Source organism: Myotis nattereri, assembly GCF_964212035.1.
Source record: "Myotis nattereri genome assembly, chromosome: 16".
In the NCBI taxonomy this organism is placed as follows: Eukaryota; Metazoa; Chordata; class Mammalia; order Chiroptera; family Vespertilionidae; genus Myotis; species Myotis nattereri.
The window spans coordinates 5,871,681-5,894,731 of NC_138091.1; the positions used below are offsets into that span (position 1 = coordinate 5,871,681).

Here is a 23,051-nt window from a genome sequence, read left to right on the forward strand (position 1 = left end):
CGCGGGGGCCCCCCCCCACACACACACACTGGTTTAATAATTCATTACTGCCTTAACTGTTTTGGTGCTCAAATTATACCAGACTTGGCTAGTGAAGGCTAGTTCAAATTAGCTCCTTTGCCTCTGTGACCTACTGTCATCATTCTTTTAGTACCACCTTATTTTCTGGAACATGATGTTTCAGGCTCTTATTGCAACTGCCTTCACTTAGGATCAGCCATTTCACTGAGGAAGGCTGGTTCCTTTTCTGACGTGATGATAATGTACTATGGATGAACTGCTGGGGGTGAGGTATGAACATTTTATGTACAGTCAACTCAATCTAAGGGCAGATTGTCTGGTTTATGGATGAACCTGCTATTAACCCCTTCTAAGTGAAAGGTTAAAAAAATAAGTGATTACACACTTTGGAAAATGTAAAGAACAATTCAATGAAAAAATTTAATTTTTTGAGGACATTAATTGGAACTACAAGGTAATCACATAGATGTCACATTATATATCACAGAACACCCTTTGCCTTGACAATTAATATAAGGCAAAGGGTGAGGGGTAGCTCATTTGGCTCTGGATCCCAAGACTGCCCAGTTGGGGCCTAAAAAAGAATTAGGTAAGGAAAGGGAGACAGCAGGGACAAAGAGCTTCCAACCCAAGTCCTATTGTAATATTTCTTTAAAAAGTGAAAACTCATCTGAGAAAATAAAACAATTTTAATAGATAATTGAATTAGTTAATTGCCAACAATTTGAATGTTTGGTATTCTTATACTACCTTTTTTATTCGTTTGGGTGACATTACACTATCTTCTTAAAAGCCAGATGTAATTTATAATTTACACTAAATCAGTTTTTTACCCTATCTTGCCTAGTTTTAACTGTATTTTTTATATGAAATTAACTTTTCTCTCTCTTTTCCTCCTATTACCCCTCTGTGTGGTGCCTGTACTTGGCCCGAGGACTCTGACGACAAAAACATCCTTCCTCTACTCTTTAACCTTCCAGCAAATACGCGGGCTGTGGTGGGTATTCCCGGATCTATGTCTGCAGAAGTTGTGAAGCCCAGATGAACAATTAGAAATGTAATTGGTTTCCTGAATAATATGGGTATATTTTATGGTTGGCCTTTCTTTATCTCTTAAAATAAGATTAAATTAGGAGAATTTAAAAGCAATTTACAAAAGTTTCTGACAATAAATATATAAACATCTTTACTGACAGTGGGCCAATAAGAGCAGTCAAATTTAGCTTATAGGTAACAAAAAATATTTGAAAAGCAGACTGCTAAAACTTCCGAGATTCATGTTAAGGTACAAACAGTCAGATTGAACACCAGGTATAACAAGAACAAATACTAAAATGCAAAGGGCCAGAGTTCTCAGTAAAACAGAGCAAATCCTTTAACAGCACTTAAACTGCCTTCAGATTACAAACTTGAGTCTTTGGAACTACCAGATAGCTCCTGGCTAAGTGGTACTCAGAAGGCAAAAAAGCAGATTCCTCCAGGTCTAAAGGGGAGTGTGTGGATCCAGTACCAGATAGAAACAAGAGTAGAAAGTGAAGCCCCTTCTCTATCATGAGCTGATAGCAGGATGCACATAGTTCTTAATCAGCAAATGGAAGGGGTGGGAGATGCTCATTCTTAATTTCTGATGGATGCTTAGTTACTTGCTATAGACTGAATGTCTGTGTCCCCTCAAAAAATGCCCTTTCACACCAGACACCGAATCTGCCAGGGCCTTGAGCTTGGACTTCCTAGTTTCCAGAACTGTTATAATTCAATGTTGTATAGCAGCCCAAATGAACTAAGACGTCACTTCATTAAAATGTGTGTGTGTGTGTACACATATCGAGAGAGGGGGTGGTAGAGGGAGACAGGACTCTATATTAATTTATTGTTCCAGGTCCTTTTCAAGGCCACATAATTCTAAACAGAGATGGCAGAATTAAAACCCAGCTTTGAAAAGCCCATGTTGATGTTATTTTGTTAGTCAAATTTTGGCCCCCAAATGATGCATTTATTTTTCACTCAAGCATTTGGCATATTGAAAAATAGCAAGTATTTTAGGATTTTTCAGGCTATATGCTCTCTGCTGCAACTACTCAACTCTGCCATTATAGTATAAAATAGCCAAAAACATGTAAATGAATGTGTGTGGCTGTATTCCAATTAAACATTCACAGAAAATAGCAGATGATCTTTGTCTGTGGGTACAGGCCAGTTTGTCAATTCCTGCCTTAGATCAATATTGAATATTAAAGTGATGAAAAGGGTTGAGCTCCCTTTCCTTTATTTTGCTCATCAGCCATTCTCCTACCCTGACCTCTGAGACCTTGAGCCTTCCCAATCTTCTCAACCCCTTTCAATGTGTTTAAAATTCTTTACAAGAATTTTTCAGCCCCATTTCTTTCACACTGTTTGATATCCATCACTGCTGGATTTATGCTCAATCTATCCTTAGTGATCTTGCTCTCTACTACCACCACTTTTTAAAATTTTATTCTCCTATTCTTCTTCAATAATAGAAGTCTACAGAGAGGCAATTACATGTCACAGGGATAATTTGGAGGGGGCAAAACATGGACTGGTGGTGCTGAATGTTCATAAAAGAATTTAGAAGGGAAGAAGAAATCTGTAACTACTTTTTCCTCTACTTTAAAACTTCTTTTCACACAATATGTAACAGTAACAAAAAAAACCTGACATTTGTATAGTGTTTTGCTAGATATTTGAGCCCTTTTGTGTTCCTTATCCCATTAGTGGTCTTTCGTGACCCATGTAAGTATGTCAATATATCATGTGATATGCAATTTCAATTTTCTTTAGGATTCTGGGATACATCATGTAGAGAGAATAGGAACAAACCATGTGGGTAAACATGAAGGTCAGAGAAATGGCCAACTTCTTCATAGAGGAAAGCTGTTTATCCTCAAGTGAGTCATTGTCCTGTGAGCGATTTTCCATATCTGACAGAAAGATATGTCCTTGCGTCTCACAGGTGCTTCAGTTATGTTTCTTGACTGGGATCCTAAACATAACACATTGAACCCATCAACTTTTCAGACTCTCAACATCCTTGTGGCTTTTTCTCAAAGTGACAAAGCATAGTTTACAGAAAGCAGAATGTAAAGAACAAAATATCCCTAATACTGTAATTATAGAAAACCAGTGATTCATTCAGTGAATGCCAAAGATAAGAAGGATTTGATAAAAAACTAGAGTTAAGATTTTGACCCATTCTACTTCAGGGCAACTTCCAAGGAAGTAGAAAATGAAGTTCTACACAGCAGAATGACCACAATTATCTACCAGTAAGTCTACAAGCAGAATCCATGTGAATCTAACTTAGAATCTGCTGTAAATAAATTCTTTTTATGTTCATCAAATTTGAGAGTAGCCTTTGGGGTAGGGAAGGAATACAAAGCATATTTCAACTCTTAACCTTTAGCTTTTTATAGCTAATATAAAGGAAATGACACTATCGATAAATCTGGATCTCTATTTTTGGATTCAAAGAGGAACAACTCTGTATCTTCCTGATAAGGATATGAACCCTCTGCCTAACCTAACAAATAAGAACTTCCTTACAAAGAGAAAATGGATTCTACAATGATTATACTGCTACCCATTCCTAAGGATTTCTTGAATATCCATAAAAAAGGTATTAGGGAAGGATTAGGGCTCAAAATATGAAGTCTCTGGCTAGTAGCTTTCATAATTATTAAATCAATGGATATAAGGGACATTTTGTTTATGGCTCAAAAATATGCATGTACTATGCAAGTAAAATCAGATGTATACAAATTGGTCTGTAAGCAGCATTTTAAGGCTCTTCCACCTAAACACTCTTGAACACAGTGATAAAACCAACTTACATTTCTTCACATTTAATAATTTTTCATGGTTGCTCTTGTGTATGGATTCTTTGATGTCTGATGAGGGATGAACTGCACTTAAAGCTTTTCCCACATTCATTACATCTATAGGGTTTCTCTCCAGTATGAGTTCTCTGGTGTTGAATAAGAGCTGATGAATGAATAAAGGCTTTACCACATTCATTACATTTGTATGGTTTTTTTCCAATATGAATTCTTTGATGTTTAGCAAAATTTGAACTCCGGCTGAAGGTTTTCCCACATTCGTTACACTCATAGGGTTTCTCTCCAGTGTGAATTCTTTGATGTTGAACAAGATGTGTGCTCTGACTAAAGGTTTTTCCACATTCACTACATTCATATGGCTTTTCTCCAGTATGAACTCTCTGATGTTTAGTCAGGGATGAGCAATGGCTAAAAGCTTTCCCACATTCCTGACATTTATAGGGTTTCTCTCCAGTATGAGTTCTTTGATGTTTGATGAGTGCTGAGGAATGAATGAAAGCTTTATCACATTCATTACATTCGTAAGGCTTCACTCCAGTATGGATCAACTGATGCTGTACAAGATGTGTACTTCGATTAAATCCTTTCCCACATTCACTACATTCATAAGGTCTCTCTCCAATGTGAATTCTCTGATGTATTGCAAGGGACGAGCTTTCTGTAAAGGCTTTCTTGCATTCACTGCACTCAAAGAGAATTCTAGTATGAGTTCTCTGATGTTTAGTTAAATTAGCTCTGTGGCTAAAAGATTTCCCACATTCATTGCAGCTATAGGGTTTCTCTCCAGTATGGACTCTCTGGTGTCGAATAAGCACTGAATGGTAAGTGAACAGTTCACCACAATCATTACATTTATGAGGTTTTTTCTCTTTATAGGTTCTCTTTTTCCTTAAACTTGATTTCTGTTTCAATCTCTTTTCAAGTGTATGAAAGGCATAGGATCTTTTTGGAACTCTGTCTTGAGTGAGAAGGACAGACTTCTGACTAAAGTTTTTCCAGTATACATCATGATCATGAGCTCTTTCTTCAGGGAGTGAATTAATGTAGGTGAACATTTCTCTTAAGTGTCTCCCCTGATTTCCTTGCTGATTCTCTAACAAATTTTCACATTCAAGAGTTGTTTTCAAGTTGGTATCATAGACACTATTTCCTGTCAGTCTGTCTATTATTGCAACCTGGCATGATGCTTCTTTGGAAAAATCTTGCACTGAAGTTGAATCCTTGCTCTCAGGTCTATACTCTGAGTCTGAAAAAAATTGAAAATGCAAATTGCTTTCATTTTCTGTGCTCAATGAAAAGGCAGTTCTGTAACAGGTAAGAGTTAATGAAGGCAAAAAGCATGGCTTCAATGAATAAGTGGAATTGACTCATGAGATGATTGGCAAAGAGAGGCAAATGGAGGGAGATGAAGAGTATATGCAGAGAAAATGAAGAGACCACATCCAGGAGAGTCAATGGGGGAAAGATGACTAGAAATAAAGAAGGAGGGAAGCAGATGAAGCAATCTATCCCTGGGTCAGCAGGAAATGTGCATACAAAATACTACTGCAGTAATAAAAATCCAGGCAGTTATCACCTTAGTGTTGAGGACAGTTACAACTTCTAAATTTTTAGTCAACCAATCCTACTCATATCCAAATATGCATTCCATTTCTAGTTTAATCTTCCCTAACAATGCTTTTATAACACACACCTGATAAAAAATTTCCTATGAGCTCCTAAAGATATAATAGCAAATATATAAAATTATACATGAAACAAGAATATTCATTACCACACTAATATAGGTAGCAAAAACTTGGTATCCTATCATATATCCTACTACAGAGAACTGATTAAATAAACGATGGAGTACTATGCAAGTTTTAAAAAATAAGATCTTTATTGCCATAGTGATCTTCAGGATACAAATGTGTCTATATATCTGTACCTCCCCTTCTTTCTCTACACAAAAGTAGCAAACTGCAAATTAGTATGCACAGTCTGCTACTTTTTGTGTAGGGAAAGAAGGAGAGATACAAATATTTAGACACTAGAGGCCTGCTGCACAGACTCGTGCACATTGAAAGGAAATTAATTAGAAGGTGGCCGGCGGGGCACGACTGGGTGAGAGAGGCTGGACATGCCCTGGAGCCAACCTCCCATGGTCCCACCCCGGCCGGCTGCACCTGAAGGCAGCACCAGTGCTCGAACGGCCTCTGCGGAGTGAGTGGGGTCCCTCCGGCAGGTGGGGTCCCTTGGCCTGGCCTGCGGGGATCAGGCTGAAACCAGTAGTCTGACATCCCCTGAGGGGTCCTGGAGTGCAAGAGGGCACTCTACAAAGTTGCTGTTGCTTGGCAGCTCCTGTGTTGAGCACCCTGGTGGTCAGTGCGTGTCATACCTACCGGCCGGTTGGCCGGTCACTTAACCTTTTATATATATAATATTTGGTTATATTTTCCAAAACCAAAGACAGATCAATAAAAATGGTTACCTATGTGGAAAGTAACAGAGCAGAGGACAGGGATGGAAGCTAGACTTCTCTACATATATCTAATATAAATATAGTAGAATTTTTATATCCAATATAAAACCATAAAGCTAAAACAACTTAAGGGTGTGATTTAAAGGAATAAATAGATCAATAAAACAGAACAGCAAATTCAGAAATTAAGTCAAGTATATAGAGAATATAACAGTATAAAGGTGATATTGTAGTCAGTGAACTAAAGATAATTTGTTTTTCCAAAAAATGGTGCTGTGACTGATTAAACATTTAGAAAAAAATTAAGTTAGATCTGTCCCTCATTCCATACAGCCAAATGAATTCTATTCATTCATTTCTCTATTCTTTTACCCACATACACTAGGCTCTGTTCTAGGCACTGGGCAAAAACACACACAAAGTCCCCGAGAGAGAGAGAGAGAGAGAGAGAGAAAATTTAGTCTAACATTTCACAAATACATATAAAATTGTACCTGTGGTAAGTACTAAGTAATAACAGGCAAGTGATGTTATGAAATATAAGAAAGGGAACCTAGGGAGATAAGGGGAGAATTCCCCGAGGAAGTAAAACACAACTGAAATGTAAGTGGGGTTGGGATTCAGGTGAGTATTTCAGGTAATAGATATAAAAGCACTGAGTTGAGTGCTTTAGGTAGAGGGAAGCACTATGTACAAAAGCCCTGAGGTGAGAGGGACATTCAAGAAAAGCACAGTGGATGAGAGCATGGACTCTGGAGTCAGAATGCACGACTTTAACCCCAGCTCTACCCTTATAAGCAGTGTGACCTGGGGCAAGTTATTTAACCTCTTTACTCAGTTATCTGTAATATGGGGCAATAATACCTACTTCATGAGAAATAAAAACATCTTTCTTAATAAGCATTAAATGAAAATATTTATAAAGCACTTGAAACTCTGACACAGCATAAGTACTATATATAAAATATAAATTGATATAAGGTTAGTATAGGTAGAGGTCTCAAAGTGTGGTCCATGGACCCCTGAAAGTATGTAAGTTCAAAACTATTTTCAAAATAATACTTACATGCTACCTTTTCCAGTGCCATGACATTTGCATTGATGTTGCAAAAGAAATGGTGGTAAAACTGCTCATGACTTAGCATGAATCAGGACAATGACTCCAAAGTTACTAGTAGTTATTGTATTCTTCCCAGTATGTACTCTTGGTTAAAAAACAGACAAACCAGTTTCACTTAAAAATGTCTGAGTAGCCCTAGCTGGTTTGGCTCAGTGGATAGAGCATCGACCTGTGGACTTAAGGGTCCCGGGTTCGATTCCGGTCAGGACACATGCCCGGGTTGTGGGCTTGATCCCCAGTAGGGGGCATGCAGGGGGAAGCTGATTGAATGATTCTCTCTCATCACTGATGTTTCTCTCCCTCTCCCCCTTCCTTTCTGAAATAAAAAAAATATATTAAAAAAAGCCTGAGTAAACAGTATTATTGTTATTATTTTTTAATCCTCATCTGAGGACATGCTGAGAGAGAGAGAGGGAGAGAGAGAGAGAGAGAGAGAGAGAGAGAGAGAGAGAGAGAGAGAGAGAAAGAAACATCAATCAGTTAACTTACTGGAGATCAAACCCACAATCCCCAAGGTAGGTACCTGCAGCAGGAGTCAAACCTGCAACCTTTTGGTGCACAGGATGATTCTCAACCAACTGAGTCACTCCAGCTGGACAACAGTAAACATTATTAACTTTTAAAAACTTCAAACCTTGAGAACATGCCTTTTTAATGTTCTGGATTGATGAAATAGGACATATTCATAAAGCAATGCTGGTCATGTCACAGTATGATGGTTGTCTTGAAGATAACCACTCATGAGATAGTTTGAGTTGTGAGCTGAACTAGCCATCTTTTTCATGGACCACATATTTCTGGAAAGAACAACTGACAGACAAGTTATGTTACCAGTGTTGGATATTTGGCATATATTTTCTAAAGATGAATGAAGTGAGCCTGTCACGTCAAGAAAAACAACTGACAGTGTTTGATAAAATTTGAGCTTCCAGGAATAAATTACAATTTTGAAAAACATTTAACTACCATTGATAGCCTGATAGCTAGTCAGGGGCCGACATCTGGTCTTCCAAATACTTAGAAGACGTTTTTGACAATGTCAGTGGTGACACCAAAAATTGTCTAAAATATCTTTATTAATTTGAGAGAGGGAGAGAAAGAGAGAAACATCAGTTTGTTGTTCCACTTACTTATAGGCTGGTCCTTGTATGTGCCCTGACTGGGGATCAAGCCCACAATCTTGGTGTATCCAATGATGCTATAACCAACTGAGCTACCTGGCCAGGACTGTTATATTTTTAATATTGTATAATGTAATGTGCCAATATTTGGAAGATCTCCATAACTCAGTGAACCAGTATTTTCGAAAATATCAATAGGTTTTTTTTAATTTTTATTGATTTCTGAGAGGAAAGGAGAGATAGAAACATTAATGATGAGGGAGAATCATTGATTAGCTGCATCCTGCATACCCCTACTGGGGATCGAGCCTGCAACCTCGGTAAGTGCCCTTGACTAGACTTGAACCTGGGACCCTTCAGTATGCAGGATGATGCTCTAGCCACTGAGCCAACCCACCTAGGGTGAAAATATCAATAGGTTTTAATGTAAGAGTATGAAAAACCATGGATATAGTTTCAGATGCCACACTGTTAACTAATCTTTAAGAAACTACCACTTGCTCAGTTTTGGTGTAGTATCAGAACAGCCACAAGTATCGGAAGAGACCATAAAATCCTCCTCCCTTTTCCTACTATATATTGGGGGTGAGGCTGGATTTTCTTTCTTTCCTTTTTTAAAAAAATTCTTTATTATTTTTTAAATCCTCACCGAGCATATGTTTTTATTGATTTGGAGAGAGAGGAAGGGAGTGAGTGAATGAGGGAGGGAGGGAGGGAGAGGAAGGGAGAGAGAGAGGGAGGAGGAGAGGGAGAGGGACAGAGAGAGGGAGAGAGAGAGAGAAACATTGATGTGAGAGAGAAGCACTGATTGAACCCACAACCTGGGTTCAATTGGAATTGAACCTGCGACCATTTGGTGCTCAGGACAACGCTCTAACTGACCGAGCCACACTGTTACAAAATGTTACAAAATGAATGTATCTCACAGTAATCTTTAGTGAAGGAAGTCGAGCCACACTGGCAGTGTACTTTGGGGATCTTTTGACAATATCTACCAAAAGTGAACATGATCTATCCTCTAATCCAACAATTCTACTTAATGTATATATCCGACAGAAATGCACACATGTGCTCATCAAAAGAGAGAATATACATAAGCAGCACGACTCATATAGCTAAAAACTGGAACTACTCAAAAATCTAGTATACTGACATAATGAAAGACTGTACAACAATGAGAATGAACTATAACTAAATGTTACAAAATGAATGTATCTCACAGTAATCTTTAGTGAAGGAAGTCAGGCACAAGAGTATATACAGTATGATTCTGTTCATATAAAACTAAATCAAAACTAATCCGGGTATTAGAAGTTAGGATAAGGTTACTCTAGGAAGGAGGGCAGTGACTTAAAGAGGGCACAGGTGTCTCTAGGGCTGCTGGAAAGGTTGTTTCTTGATTTGGGAGCTGTGTTCAACTTGTGAAAATTCAGAGACCTGTAGTTACATTTTTATTTATATTGAAAAAAAGAAGAAAAAGAGGCAAAATGAAGCAAAATATTAGCGTGTTTGATTTTTTTCTCAACTTTTATATATATTTAAATTGCTATATTCATTTAAAATATTTAAAAAATAGCCCGGCTGGTGTGTCTCAGTGGTTGAGCTTCAACCTATGAACCAGGAGGTCAAGGTTTGATTCCTGGTCAGGGCACATGCCCAGGTTGCGGGCTCGATCCCCAGTAAAGGGCGTGCAGGAGGCAGCTGATCAATGCCTCTCTCTCATCATTGCTGTTTCTATCTCTCTCCCTTCCTCTCTGAAATTAATAACAAAAAATATATATATATCCTATATAATAAAACCCTAATATGCAAACCAACTGAAAGGCGGAATGGCTGGTGGCTATGACACACACTGCCTCCCGAGAGGGAGGCGATTGGGGGTGGGGCGGGCCAGCGGATGGTGCCAGACCACCAGCTGGGGGCTGCCCTGCCCCCCACCCCCATCGCCCTGCCTGCCGGTCGCCCTGCAGATGGACCTGATTGCCGGTCAGGCCTAGGGACCCTATGCTATATACTGGGAACAGGTTCTTAGATTTAAAAATTAAAATCTGGCAAGGCTACTCTAACACTGAAAAAAACAGGATGATGCAGTGATGACATGCATGGACTCTGGCTTGCACATTTTGTGGTCAACCCTGATTCTGACACTTTTAATAACTGTGTGACAAAGCCAATTAATTACTTAACTTCTCTATGCTTAAGTTTTCCACCCATAAGATGGGGAAAATGGTACTACTGCCTCAGAAGGATCATGTTATGTACTACTTTTTATAATTAGGGCAAAAAAATGTAGCTGCCCATACAACAGTAAGATGCCTTTCACCTGTAGGAAAAGTATGGTCATTGGTACATGCAGCAGCCCAGATTGCGAGAGAGATGTCTGACTGCTGGTTTAGGCCTGACATCCCCCGAGGGGTCCTGGATTGTGAGACTGTCCCCCCGCTCCTGTGCACCCCTCTGTGGGAGGTGATGGGGCAGGCAGATCAGGGGATGGTGCTCCCCCCGCCCCACCCCCGCCCCGCCACAGGCCTCCCTCTGCGGGAGGCAACTGGACCAACAGGGGAAGGCGCCACCCCCATCACCCAGCCACTGCTGCTGCTGCCAGCCCCCTCTGCAGGAGGCGACAGGGCCGCTGATCAGGGGACAGCGCTGGCTGGCATGGGCACCCCATCACACCGCCGCCGGTCACTGATGGGCCCCCCTTCCCCACCCCCCCCCGCCCCATCGCCATTCCCCCCCTCTGCCCACTGGCATGCACCTTGGCTGGTCTGGTGCCACCTGCTCGCCGGCCCCGCCCCCCTGCCGACTGGTGGTTCCCTCGTTTGGTCGATTTGCATATTACGCTTTTATTATATAGGTCCTATATTATAGGATAAAGCATGTAGGCACTGCTAATATAGTCTTTCCTAAGCACCAAAAAGTGCCTATTCTTCACTGTCCTGAGGGGCTATTATTTCTGAGGACTCCCATCTATTTGACTCACCTGAATAGCTGCTTCTGGGGACTTTTCTCTCAAGATTCAATGTTTCCTTTCCATTCTCCAAATTGTAGTTCTCAGGCTTGGAAACTGGAAGCCCTGCTCAAAAGAAAGAAAGGAAGGAAGAAATGGGACTTACTAATAGCTATTTGTGATGGGCAAACATCTATCCTAGAGCATAGTGCCAAATCCCTGATCTACAAAGAGGACGGGAATTACAGGAAGATCTGGAGTGAGGAAAGATGGACCTCCACATGAAGCTTAAAATATCTGCAGGAATCTGGGCCTGGTAAGGAGTTTCTATGCACTGGAAAACACAAGTGTTCGTGCCCGTCAAAAGAGGAGAACTCATCTTTCTTCACTGAGGAAGTTCCAGAGAGACGCTGCAGACCAATCCTCAGCTTAGGGAAGGAGCTGGAGAAAAGAGGACCCCAGTGGCAGCACCACACGTTGTGACTGTGGTAACTAGAATTTTTGTCTTCTGCTTTTCCTTTCTTCCTTCTTTAGCTACTAGAACCCACTTTCCTAGGGAATTTATTACATGAGGTTGGGGAGGGGTAACATAGTTCTTACCACATCCATACAAACACATATATGCACTTGTACACATGTGTGCACACACATGCACACAGGTACACACAGGCTCCAAACTGCCCAGAGTAACCTATTTCCCTGGCTCTAGTCGTTGTTTCATTAACCAACATGTGACCCTCTTTGCTGAAACTCCTAGGATAGAAGCACTACCTTTTTCCCTTAGTTCTCTAATTGGAAGAATAATATAACCCTAGAGCTACTAAAGGCCATCTTTGCCACATGGGGAGACCCTAGGAATAAAGCCAGTAGGGCAAAGCCAAGCCACAGGATTTAAAAAAGAAAAAAGAAAGAAATTCCTGGTTATATATTTGATTCCCTGAATCAAGATTTTTCCCATGTGGGGAATGGAATCCAATACCTAAACTCTACCTAAACCCACCTCTCTTCATTAACAGAAGCCTTCATCGCCAGGCGATGGGCTCCAGCACTGTTACCTGAGGAAAGTGGCGGAAACCCAGTGCAGCTGGGAGAAGTATCTACCCCTGGAGGAAAGGTAGGGATACGTATGAGGCCCAGCATTATGACTGAAGGAAGACAAATATTTATAAGTCCACACTTAATCCAGGTTCACAATGCCTAGGTAAGAGCAAGCTTATTCAGATAAAAAACACCCCATCTTTCCCACCTCCCATCAATATGCCAATGGATTTAACTGTTTTGTAGAAAGACAGGTAAATAACCCAATTTAACTTCAAAAGCCACATTTTGAAGGCAGAGATGAGCAATAACATTTGGGCTACAGTAAGTACAGAAGCAAACATATGTTGTAGTATTCATATTCACCTTGAGGATACTTCCAGATCACGGTGTGGGGCAATCAAGTACAAGTAAAAAGCAAAAGTCTTACTGCTGCTGAGAAAGTGCAATTTAGTTCTATCAAAGGACTACCAATAGAGAAAGTAACTATGGAGGAGCACCAAAATCTATATACAAATACCATCCAATCTTTTTGAGTCCTGAGCTGCGCATATGAAAAGCACAACTTTAAGTAGACCACAACAGCTGGGGGGTAACATGCTGAGGACAGACTTTAGAAATGACAGATTTCTAGAAAGTGCGGTTGTACTTATCCCATATCAGTATCGACAAGCTGTTAATATGGGCTTTTAGTTGAAAATTCGTAAGGCCACAAACTTCAGAGAAGAGAAATACCTAAAAAAGTAATTTGCCCTCTCTAGGGGTAAGCACTGCACTTAGGGGTAAGGGGAAAACGAAAACAGAACCATCTGAAAAAAAAAAAAAAATTAGGCAGGATCAACAGTTACTCAATTCCAGAAGATGCTCAGGAAAATGTTATCTCTTTAAAAAAAATAGATTAATTTACTTAACTTACAATAAATATGGTGGTTTTTTTTTAATCAATGGAAAAAAAGAAGACTCCCTGCCCCCTAAGCTAGTGTGAATTAGGTTTCTGTCACTTGAATCCAAAAAATCCTAATACAAAACAAGCATAGGCAGTTCACCAAGAACCTAGAACAGGAATAGATTGTCTCTGGGTCCAACAGGATTCAGACTCTATGACTCCTGAATGGAAAAGTGAAGGCTTTGTGAAGCTATTTCACTGTCAATAAAGAATGATGTCCCTGAGCAGACTGCAGCGTCACAATGAGAAGCCGTCCTTACAGAGCGAGACCAGGTTCTTATAGTTCTCCAGCATCACGTCCCTCTGTGTAGGATCCAGCTTCCCCCACTCCTCGGGGGTAAGGTCCATGGCCACATCCTTGAACGTCACGGACGCCTAAGACACAAAACATACTTCTGTTCACCATCTTTCACTTGACAGCATCCCTCGCCCCCGCAGTTCTGGTGGCCCTGGAGCAGAGCGACTGAGTCCATCTGAAGTGACAGCGATAAATGACAAGTGTTCTACTAGTATTCAGAGTCTGAATATTCTATGTACAGCCACTGGTATCAGTTATGTGCCAGGCGCGCTCTGCTAGGTTCAATATGAGAGTTTCTCCATTGAGAGACATCACTTTTCTGGGAAATAAAGAGTTAAAAATAAAACATGAACTAACGAGTTGACGATGCAGTTTGGCAAAGTAAACAAAATAGAGGAGGAAAAAGCCTGTCTGCATAACTCTCCTCGTGCGTCCTCAATGAAAACTTGAAGAATCAATCTAGCCAATCAGAAGATGAGTTGAAATACAGACCTTGTGAGTGGATAAGTCATGGAATGAAATGACTGGCAGTGAGCACCAAATCCAATTAAGCATGGAATTAATTTAAAGCAAAAGCGGTAACTGAAAAACGATGGCAACGGATTGAGTAAGGGAACAGAAAGAACTGAGGTTTATGTGTAAATACCATAGAATTGAGTTTCTATAAGACAAAAAAAATACAAAACTGTAAGGAGGTGAACACATATAAGTATTATTATATGCCTTTTTGTTTATTTATTTAAAGAATATGAAGTTTATTTTTACTTTTTAGAGAGGGAGGGAGAGAAAGAGCAAGAGCGAGAGAGCGAGAGCATGCACGAGAGAGAGAGAGAGAGAGAGAGAGAGAGAGAGAGAGAGAGAGAGAGACACTGATGTGCTACAGACACATCGATCCCTTGCCTCCTATACGTGCCCTGACTGCAACCTAGGTATGTGCCCTGACCATGAATTGAACCCGTGACCTCCGGTACATGGGACGACACACCAACCAACTGAGCCATACCAGCCAAGGCATTACATGCCTTTTAAAATAAAACCATACAGAATGTGAATAATATTCCAAGGTTACTGAAATAAATATATTTCAAATGCCTTTAACTGGATAGAAAACACCTATTTAAACATTCATGAAGCATTTGCAAAAGTAACAAAGTAAATTTAAATAGATTCCAAGCATAAATAGAACAGAGCAAAAACTGATAATTGAAAAAAACATCCGAATGTCAAAATAATAAATGCAAAACCAATGCCAAATCACTAAAACTATACTCAGAGGTAATTTCATAGCTTTAAACACTACCATTTCATTAAAAAATAATGTAAATAAATGAGCAAAGCATACAGGTCAAGTTAGAGAAAGAACAACATACTAAGAGAAACAGAAAGAATTACAGGATAAAAGCAGAAATTAAAGGGGGGGGGGAGACAAGAACAATAGGTTAGCTGGGAGGTCTAAATAAGGTCAGTAGGTTGTAGTACTGTATCAATGCTAGGGTCCTGATTTTGGAAAATAAGAATAAAGTGAGGTAAAGTGTTAACTTTTGGAGAATATGATTGGAGGGTAAATCCTAACCCTAACCCTAGTATGTAAGAAATCTTTCTACCATTTACATTTCTTTAAGCCTTAAATTATTTCAAAATAGTTTTCAAAAACGGAAATAATCTGAGACTTAAAAACATACAACAATCATCCTTGGAAAATAAAAATAAATGTAAATCTCTAAGTAGACAAGGCATTTTGAGGAAAAATGACTGAGATCTTACAGCCTGCATATCCACAGCTAAATTGACACTCAATGAAAATTAACTTCAGACGATTAGACGAAAAAAATCGGGACACAACTGCAAACCAATGCACAAAAAGCAGAAACACACACAAAAGAAACAAGGAAAGCATAGTAAATAGAACTATAAAAATCACATGGCAAAAAAAATTTGAAACATACAATCATATTAATGCGAATAAGTTAATTTCCCTTTTAAAAAAAAAGTAAATTTTTTTTTTTTATTGATTTCAGAGAGAAGGGAGAGGGAGAGAGAGAGAGAAACATGGATTGGCTGCCTCCTATTCATTTTCTACTGGGGATTGAGCCCCCAACTCAGGCATGTGTCCTGACCAGGAATCAAATCAGTGACCTCCTGGTGCATGGGACAACACTCAGCTAACTGAGCCACACTGGCCAGGTGAATTAATTTCCCTTAAAAAAAAAAAAAAAAAGCCAAAACCTGTTTATACAATAACCCTTCTAAAAACACCAAAAGTTGGGGATTGGCAGTGGGAGAAATCAAAGGAAACAGTACATGTCTGAATATAGTAGTGCAAGTTCACCAAGAGCATATGGAGAGATATACTGGGAAATCAAACTGTTACCCTCAGTAGGGAGAAAAAGGGGACTGAATTTGAGGAGGAAGTAATATTACTTTTACATTTACATATGTTTGTGCTGTTCACCTGGTTACAACCAGACAAGAATTAAAACTTTAATACTTTTAAAAAACTGAATACACGAAATACACAGTCCAGGCAAAGCATCACACCACACCTAATGTAATGCAAAAAGGACAAAAGTTTTAAAAAATTTCCATAAAAGGTTTAATCTATCTGAGGCTCTAACTGTCTTGAATCAAAGTGTTCCTCTGGCACTTGTACTTGGATTTTCCTTGGCTACTATGCTGGCCAGTGAGTTCAGGTAGGATTCATTGTATCTCTGAGTCATGGTGGTATGTGTGCTTCCATGTGTGTGTGCAGGTATATTCCATAGGTCTGCCCAAATTGGTCCAAGAATGGGCCTAATAGCCGTTAAAGAGTTAACCCCTGGACTTCTGCTGGAATGACCAGGAGGGAAGCTGCCCTTTGTCTCGGGTCTTCAGCGTGGGAAGCTGTAAGCCTAGATGTGGAAGGGGCCAGCAGGAGGAAGAAAACTTGCTTGAGAGGAAAACCCACAGAGAGAAAAGAAGAAGTCAGTGAAATGGAGGAAATGGGTTCTAATGTTATTACTTGAGCTCTTTTTCTAGTTAGACCTGGATTTTTCAGTCACGATAGCCAATACATACCTTTCCCTTACATCAGTTTGAGTTGAGTTTTTATCATCTGCAACTTAAAGCTTCTTGACTAATAGTCTTCAATACTAATGTAAGGCAGTTGAGAAACCAATGAAGACAGGGAAGTATATAAGGACCCCAAGAAGTCACTTTTACAAACAGTACCAATGCACATATGGACTTTTTACACTTGGAATCACAGTAGCAAAGAAAAAGGCTAATTCAGGAATCGTGGGTTGTGGCATGCCACACACATCATGAAGAGCTCTTTTCTCTTACCTAACTTCTTTTAATAAAAATTTCAAACATCCAAAACGTTGAAAGACCAATACATGAATCACCCATAGAGTACGACCACCATTTAAATTTTTTCTTTTTTTTTCTTCTTTATTTCAGAGAGGAAGGGAGAGGGATAGATAGAGATAGAAACATCAGCCGAAACCGGTTTGGCTCAGTGGATAGAGCGTCGGCCTGCGGACTGAAAAGTCCCAGGTTCGATTCCGGTCAAGGGCATGTACCTGGGTTGTGGGCATATCCCCAGTGGGAGATGTGCAGGAGGCGGCTGATCAATGTTTCTCTCTCATCGATGTTTCTGGCTCTCTGTCTCTCTCCCTTCCTCTCTGTAAAAAATCAATAAAATATATTTAAAAAAAAAAAAAAAGAGATAGAAACATCAATGATGAGAGAGAATCACTAATCAGCTGCCTCTTGCACACCCCCTACTGGGATCGAGCCCACAACCTGGCATGTGCCCTTGACCGAAATTGAACCCGGGACCTTTCAGTCCGCAGGCCAACACTCTACCTATTAAGCCAAGTCAGCTAGGCCAACCACCACTTAAATGAAACAATTCTTAATATTTGACTTTGTTAAGACAGATTGGAAAACTGTTTCACTTTCTAAACTTGTGCATTCATCATCTTGGAGGGCTGGATTTTAACTCTTTAAGTTAAGCCTTCCATAGGCTTTCCTATTCAAGTGCTCTTCTGAACTTTTGAGCACTTACTATTTTCATAACTCACTTCAGCTCTAAAGAAAGGTGCTTTCTTAATTTCTTACATAACAGTCATGTGTACGTTGATTCCCTTGCAGAAACATAAATTTTAAGATATACCCCAAAGATTAAAAATGGTGGCAGAGTAAGTGGATGCTACACAGACACGCTCCCAGGACCAAATTGGAATTACAACCAAAATACAAAAGAATCCTGAATAATCAACTAAAGATTAAGATATGCCCCATATTTTCTATTAAAATAGTTTCCTACCATTACCAAGCTCAGCAACTAGCACAATAGGCAAAGAAGGGTAATTATGCTCCTTACCTGCCTGGTGACTGACAATAAGTATAACTAGATGGAGAAGATGCCATGGGTTAGCAGAAAACATTCTACTGAGTCCATTAGCCACCCGAGTAGTCTTAGATTAGAACTCAGCTCTCCAGATGGGCTCTAGTAGACAAAGAAACTTGACATCAAAAAGAAGGGTGCGCCTGTACTCTGAGAAATAAGGTGGAATTTCAATAATCAGTACAGACTCACCTGGGATCTGGCTGTGAGGCGGAGAGCTGCCACTTCTCCCTTTTCTGTGCTCTTCTCTTGGGAATAGAAAGAATCCTGGAAAGACGTAGCTACGGGCAAGAAAGCGGTAATTGTGGGATCTAAATCTATGTTGTGCTTCAGATTTACAAGACAAAAATTCCTCCCTCTAGGAATGATGCTCCCTCAAATACTGCACCTGAAGGCAGCCCAGACAACCCTTGACCCTGGGGTCATGGAGAGAGTCCAGGAACGTTGCAACCACTTGGACATAACACCTACTGGCAGGGGCACTCTCTCATCTAGAAATGAGAATAAGCCAGTTTATTTCCAAGCTTAATCTACTTTAAATTAATATAAGAAAAATAGGCTCAGTTCTCAAAAATCACCCTGCAAGCTTATTTAAATGTAGATCACTAGATTCCCCTTCCTAATAATTGCTACTAGTAGTTGGGTCTGAGGTGCACTCCAGAAATCTAATGAGCAGGCCATGGGTCAGGAGAAAACGTTTTCTACTGAGTCCATTAGAAAAGGCTGACATGAGGTCACAGACCAAACTTCAAGAAAGTCCGGGCTAGTCAATCACCGCCCTCTGCGCCTGTTCTCTGCGATGCAAAACAGCAGTATCTGCGCCACTGACATAACAGGATTGTTGTGCCACGGGAGTAACAGAGGTGGGGAGATGTTTTCTGCCAGCCAAATACGCTACGTTCTCAGACTCCCTGACAGCTGGGTGAAAAGAACGTGGGAGAAAAAGTGACTGAGGCTGTGCTCTGGCCTGAGCTGCTAACATTTTGGGGTGGCTTTCCAGGACCCACTGTGCACCAGCTCAGGGGGAGAGGGGGTCCCCCACACCAAGCCCTGCATGCTCAGGCAAGGAGCCCAGCCACGTCCCAGACAAAGGAGACTGGCAGAGCCGCCCGCCAAGGGCCACCTCCCCGGGGGCAGCCCATTTCCTTTCGGGGAGGAACGGCCCCTTCCACACACAGTCCAACATCCCCGCAACTCTCACCTCTCTTCGCGGGCATCTCGGCCCAATCTGCCTCCATGATCCCCAATCCTCCCGGTTCCGAAGATTCGGAGCTCCCGTCTCCGCGCTCCTCAATCCGGACCTCTCGGCACGTCACCGCGAGAAGCCCCGTCCTCCCGCCGGCCGGCCCTCGGGGCGCTGCGGAAAGGCCGGGTCAGGTCAGGCCCCGCTTCTTCCTCGGTCCCGGGATGTCTGCACCTGGATCGCGCGGGGGGCCAGGTCCCCGAGACCGATCCTCGGATGCCTGCTCCGGCCGCTCGGCACTGTACCTGCGGGGACCGAGCAGCTTGGAGGAGATGGCGCCGGGTTCGGGCTCTCTCTGAAGCCCGCGCCGGCCCGCGCCCCGCCCGTCGCGCCCGCCAGCACCGCGCTCGCACCCGCGTCCCCGGGAGGCGGCAGCCGCCGGAGGGAGTCCGGCCGGAGCGGGAGGGGTGGGCTCATGGTCCGCCCTCGAGGCCCCTTCCACAAATGCGCACTCCGGCCCCGGCTCGGCACAGACTGCTGCCTCGGGGGCCGCCACCGGAGCCGAGCGCCGAAAAGCGGCCTCCGAACCCCACTCACCTCCCATCCGGGCTTGACAAAGGCTCCGAACCTCTCGGGCCAGCCCGGAGCCGCGCATGCGTAAGAAGGGGATGGGGCGAGGCTGGCGAGCCTCATCCAGCCCAGAACTACGATTCCCAGAAGGCCCCGGGCACGGCCAACCTCCGTTTCTCAGCAGGTGGGAGCACACGTGGCGCTGTCGGGGGCGGGTGGGGGGTGGGGGTGGGAATTGGGGTCGGGATGTGAAGAAGCCGACTCGCTCCTTCTCGCGAGAGGACGGGCTGCATCACCCACGTGAGGAGCATCGCCCGGGAGAGCGCTGACGTCAGGGACTCGGAGCCTAGTCTGTGCGGCGCGGCGCTGGGGGACCACGGTCCGGGGCTCAGGGCCGCCGAGGAGTTCCACCTGCGTTAACGTAACGTAAGATGTATGCGAGCAGCCTTTTCCGTATATTTTACCTCAACACACTCCTTGGCCTTCAAATAACACGGAAGGTGTACTTTTAGGAACAGTGGGGTGTACAGGGACACCAATGTTCGTGCCTCCATAGACGACTTGTAACACTGAAAATGCCCCAGTGAGGGAGAGAAGTGGAAAGTGTTCAAACAGTCCCAGTAACTCTGAGCACCATGTCCTTGTGAGCAAGCGTGACATCAGCTTTATCAGGAGAGGCGGTTCCCTCAAAGCGTGGTTAGTCTCTCCTCACCTCCCCACCCGGCTCAGTGTGTCAGCTGCCTCCTCTTCACACGCCCATCTGCACAAGCAGGAGTGAGAATATCCTCAGCTCTTCTCCCACTGCGGTTACCGCCCAGTCCTGTTTCTTATTTCGTAAAGAACTCTCCCACGTGTCCATCTCTCTCTGGCCACTGGCTTTCCCGTCGTTTTGGCCCCCGCCCTTTCACTAGGGTTACGGTCAGCCTCCCAACTGATTTCTCTGACTCACTCAGCGTTGCTTTACACCAATCTGTTCTCCACCCTTTGCGGCCAGTGACCATCCTAAAGCAAGAACATAACGGCACTTTCCTGCTTAAAACTTGCCAGTGGCTTTCGCACACCTTGGGGAACAATGGTTTTTAGTTCCCACAGGATGACACCCTTTATCCAGCTCCCATTGTCTGTGCCTCCTGGTATTCACACCTTATTTACACCCCCCCCCCATTCCCCCCACCCCGCTCCCTGTGCAGCCCACATCCCCTCCCCTTCATGTGTTGCAAAGAGGGACCTGTAGGGAGAAACCAGGGGCAGGAACAGCTTTCGGGCAGTGGATCCCCTAGAGGTCTTGCTGTGATCAGACCCCAGGACAGGGCCAGCAGGTGGAAATGGGGTTCCAGAGGGGTCCCTTATCTATGCCAATGGGAATCCTAGCCCTCAGGCTGTCACACCTTTTCCTCTGCAGTGGAGGTCTCAGCAGATCACACTATGTGTGTGTGTGTGTGTGTCTGCAGTGGAGGATTACAGGGGTAGAGAACCAGCAAAACAGGGCTCTGAGGCCTTCCTCCTGGTGACTGGGAACTGTCTTTATGGTTCCCAGTCCTGAGCTCCGCACAGGAGAACAGAGAGGAGCTGACTGATGGGGTCCTCTACTCCATGCCCCTGGAGGAGGCACAGGTGCCCATACACCTTCCAGCGTGCAGCATGGCCGCAGGGTGAGTGCAGGTGCTGAGGTGACCCAGACTCCAGGGTCCCATGTAGTCAAAGGCAGCCCGAGGTTCCAGAAGCTGCCCTGCTACTCCCCTAGGTCCCTCCTAGAGTCCAATTTCCAAAGGGATCTGGGGCCCGTATCCTCCCCACAACCCACTCTCACTGTCCAGTCCCTTTCAGATGAGATGAAAGTCACTGCCCACAAAGTTTTTGGAATATTAGAAGAGAGACTTTGTACCATTTCCCATCATGTTCAGTCAAGAGTGTTTTTTGCATTTTTCTACAGATTTTCCCTTTTTAATGCCCATCTCCAAGTGTCCATGTCGGCCTCACAAGCCTTACACACCTTCTCCCACTCTTACACATCATTGTGATTAGTGGCGATGCTTTTCCCAAAAGGACATGGGGCTTAAGGTACCAAGTCTGTTGCTTTGCCCTTTGCTGCCCTGAGGACCACATCCCTGTGGCCCCTCCAGGTCAGGAGCTGGGGCTGCCCTGGGATGTACAACATACCGAGAGGGGGGGGTCTGTTATCAGGGCTGGCGAGGCAGCTGTTCATTTCTGTGGGACTTGGACGTGACTCCCTCCTGTTTTCTTGTCAACGGTGCTGCCCTGAACATCCCACTTGTCCTCATATCCAGACTCTCTCACCCCAGGAAAAGCCTATGTGTTCCCATCTTAGAATGGGATGCTCTGTCAGAAATCCCGGGGTGACCTTCTTAACACAGGGAGCTGTTGTCCACCCTCTACTAAGAAATGACTAAGATACCAGTGTGTCTCATCAAAACTCACCTCCAAGTCTATGTTGCCTTCCGAGAACCTTTTCTCTTGTCCATGTAGAAAACGTGGAAACCTGTGCAGAATTTTTGTGAATTTATTTGAGCCAAAGTGTAGACAATTGCAGTGAAGCAAAATCTCAACGGAATGAGATAGTAATGCCCCAGAGAATGGCAGCTTTGCACTTCATTCTATACATTACAATCAAAAGTGGAGACTTGTGTGGTTTTATGAAATTCATTGTTGGTAGATGAGGGAAGCAGGAGAAAACACAGCAGGGAAATCTCTGGGCCTGGAAAAAAGGTAAAATGATAGACATGCACTTCTTTCACTTCGGTGTGTATGGGACAGTTAACAGTCAACAATGAACTCAATAACAGTGAGGGGATGTGTGGTCTCTGCAGAGAGCAGAGCAGTGCTTGACTCTGAGGGTCTGAATAAAAAGGAAAATTTCTTTGACATTCCAAAAATATGTTGTCATAGATGCAAAAAGACAATAGACAGGCTCAGTTAAGATAAAGATTGACTTTTTTCAGGGAAGATGACAGCCTAGGACTGTGGTCGGCAAACTCATTAGTAAACAGAGCCAAATATCAACAATACAATGATTTAAATTTCTTTTGAGAGCCAATTTTTTTAAACTTAAACTATATAGGTAGGTACATTGTT

At 42.7% G+C, this 23,051-nt stretch overlaps 1 protein-coding gene across 3 annotated transcripts; it reads right to left on the reverse strand.

The window, feature by feature from the left end:
- Window positions 1–1,191: 1,191 nt before the first annotated feature.
- On the reverse strand, window positions 1,192–20,088 carry ZNF286A (zinc finger protein 286A). 3 transcript variants are annotated; one of them, XM_081110807.1, is made up of 7 exons: window positions 19,986–20,088; window positions 19,407–19,693; window positions 18,398–18,486; window positions 13,778–13,892; window positions 11,567–11,659; window positions 3,873–5,124; window positions 1,863–3,025 (listed from the first exon to the last, which is right to left on the reverse strand). In XM_081110807.1, the coding sequence occupies exons 2-6, from the start codon at window positions 19,441–19,443 to the stop codon at window positions 3,896–3,898; spliced, it is 1,563 nt and encodes a 520-aa protein (XP_080966933.1). In that variant the 5' UTR covers window positions 19,444–19,693; window positions 19,986–20,088; the 3' UTR covers window positions 1,863–3,025; window positions 3,873–3,895. The 3 variants fall into 3 exon arrangements, with proteins under 3 accessions (XP_080966931.1, XP_080966932.1, XP_080966933.1); XM_081110805.1 differs by having other exon boundaries at window positions 1,192–5,124; XM_081110806.1 differs by lacking the exon at window positions 19,986–20,088 and having other exon boundaries at window positions 1,192–5,124; window positions 19,407–19,809.
- Between the last annotated feature and the right edge of the window lie 2,963 nt (window positions 20,089–23,051).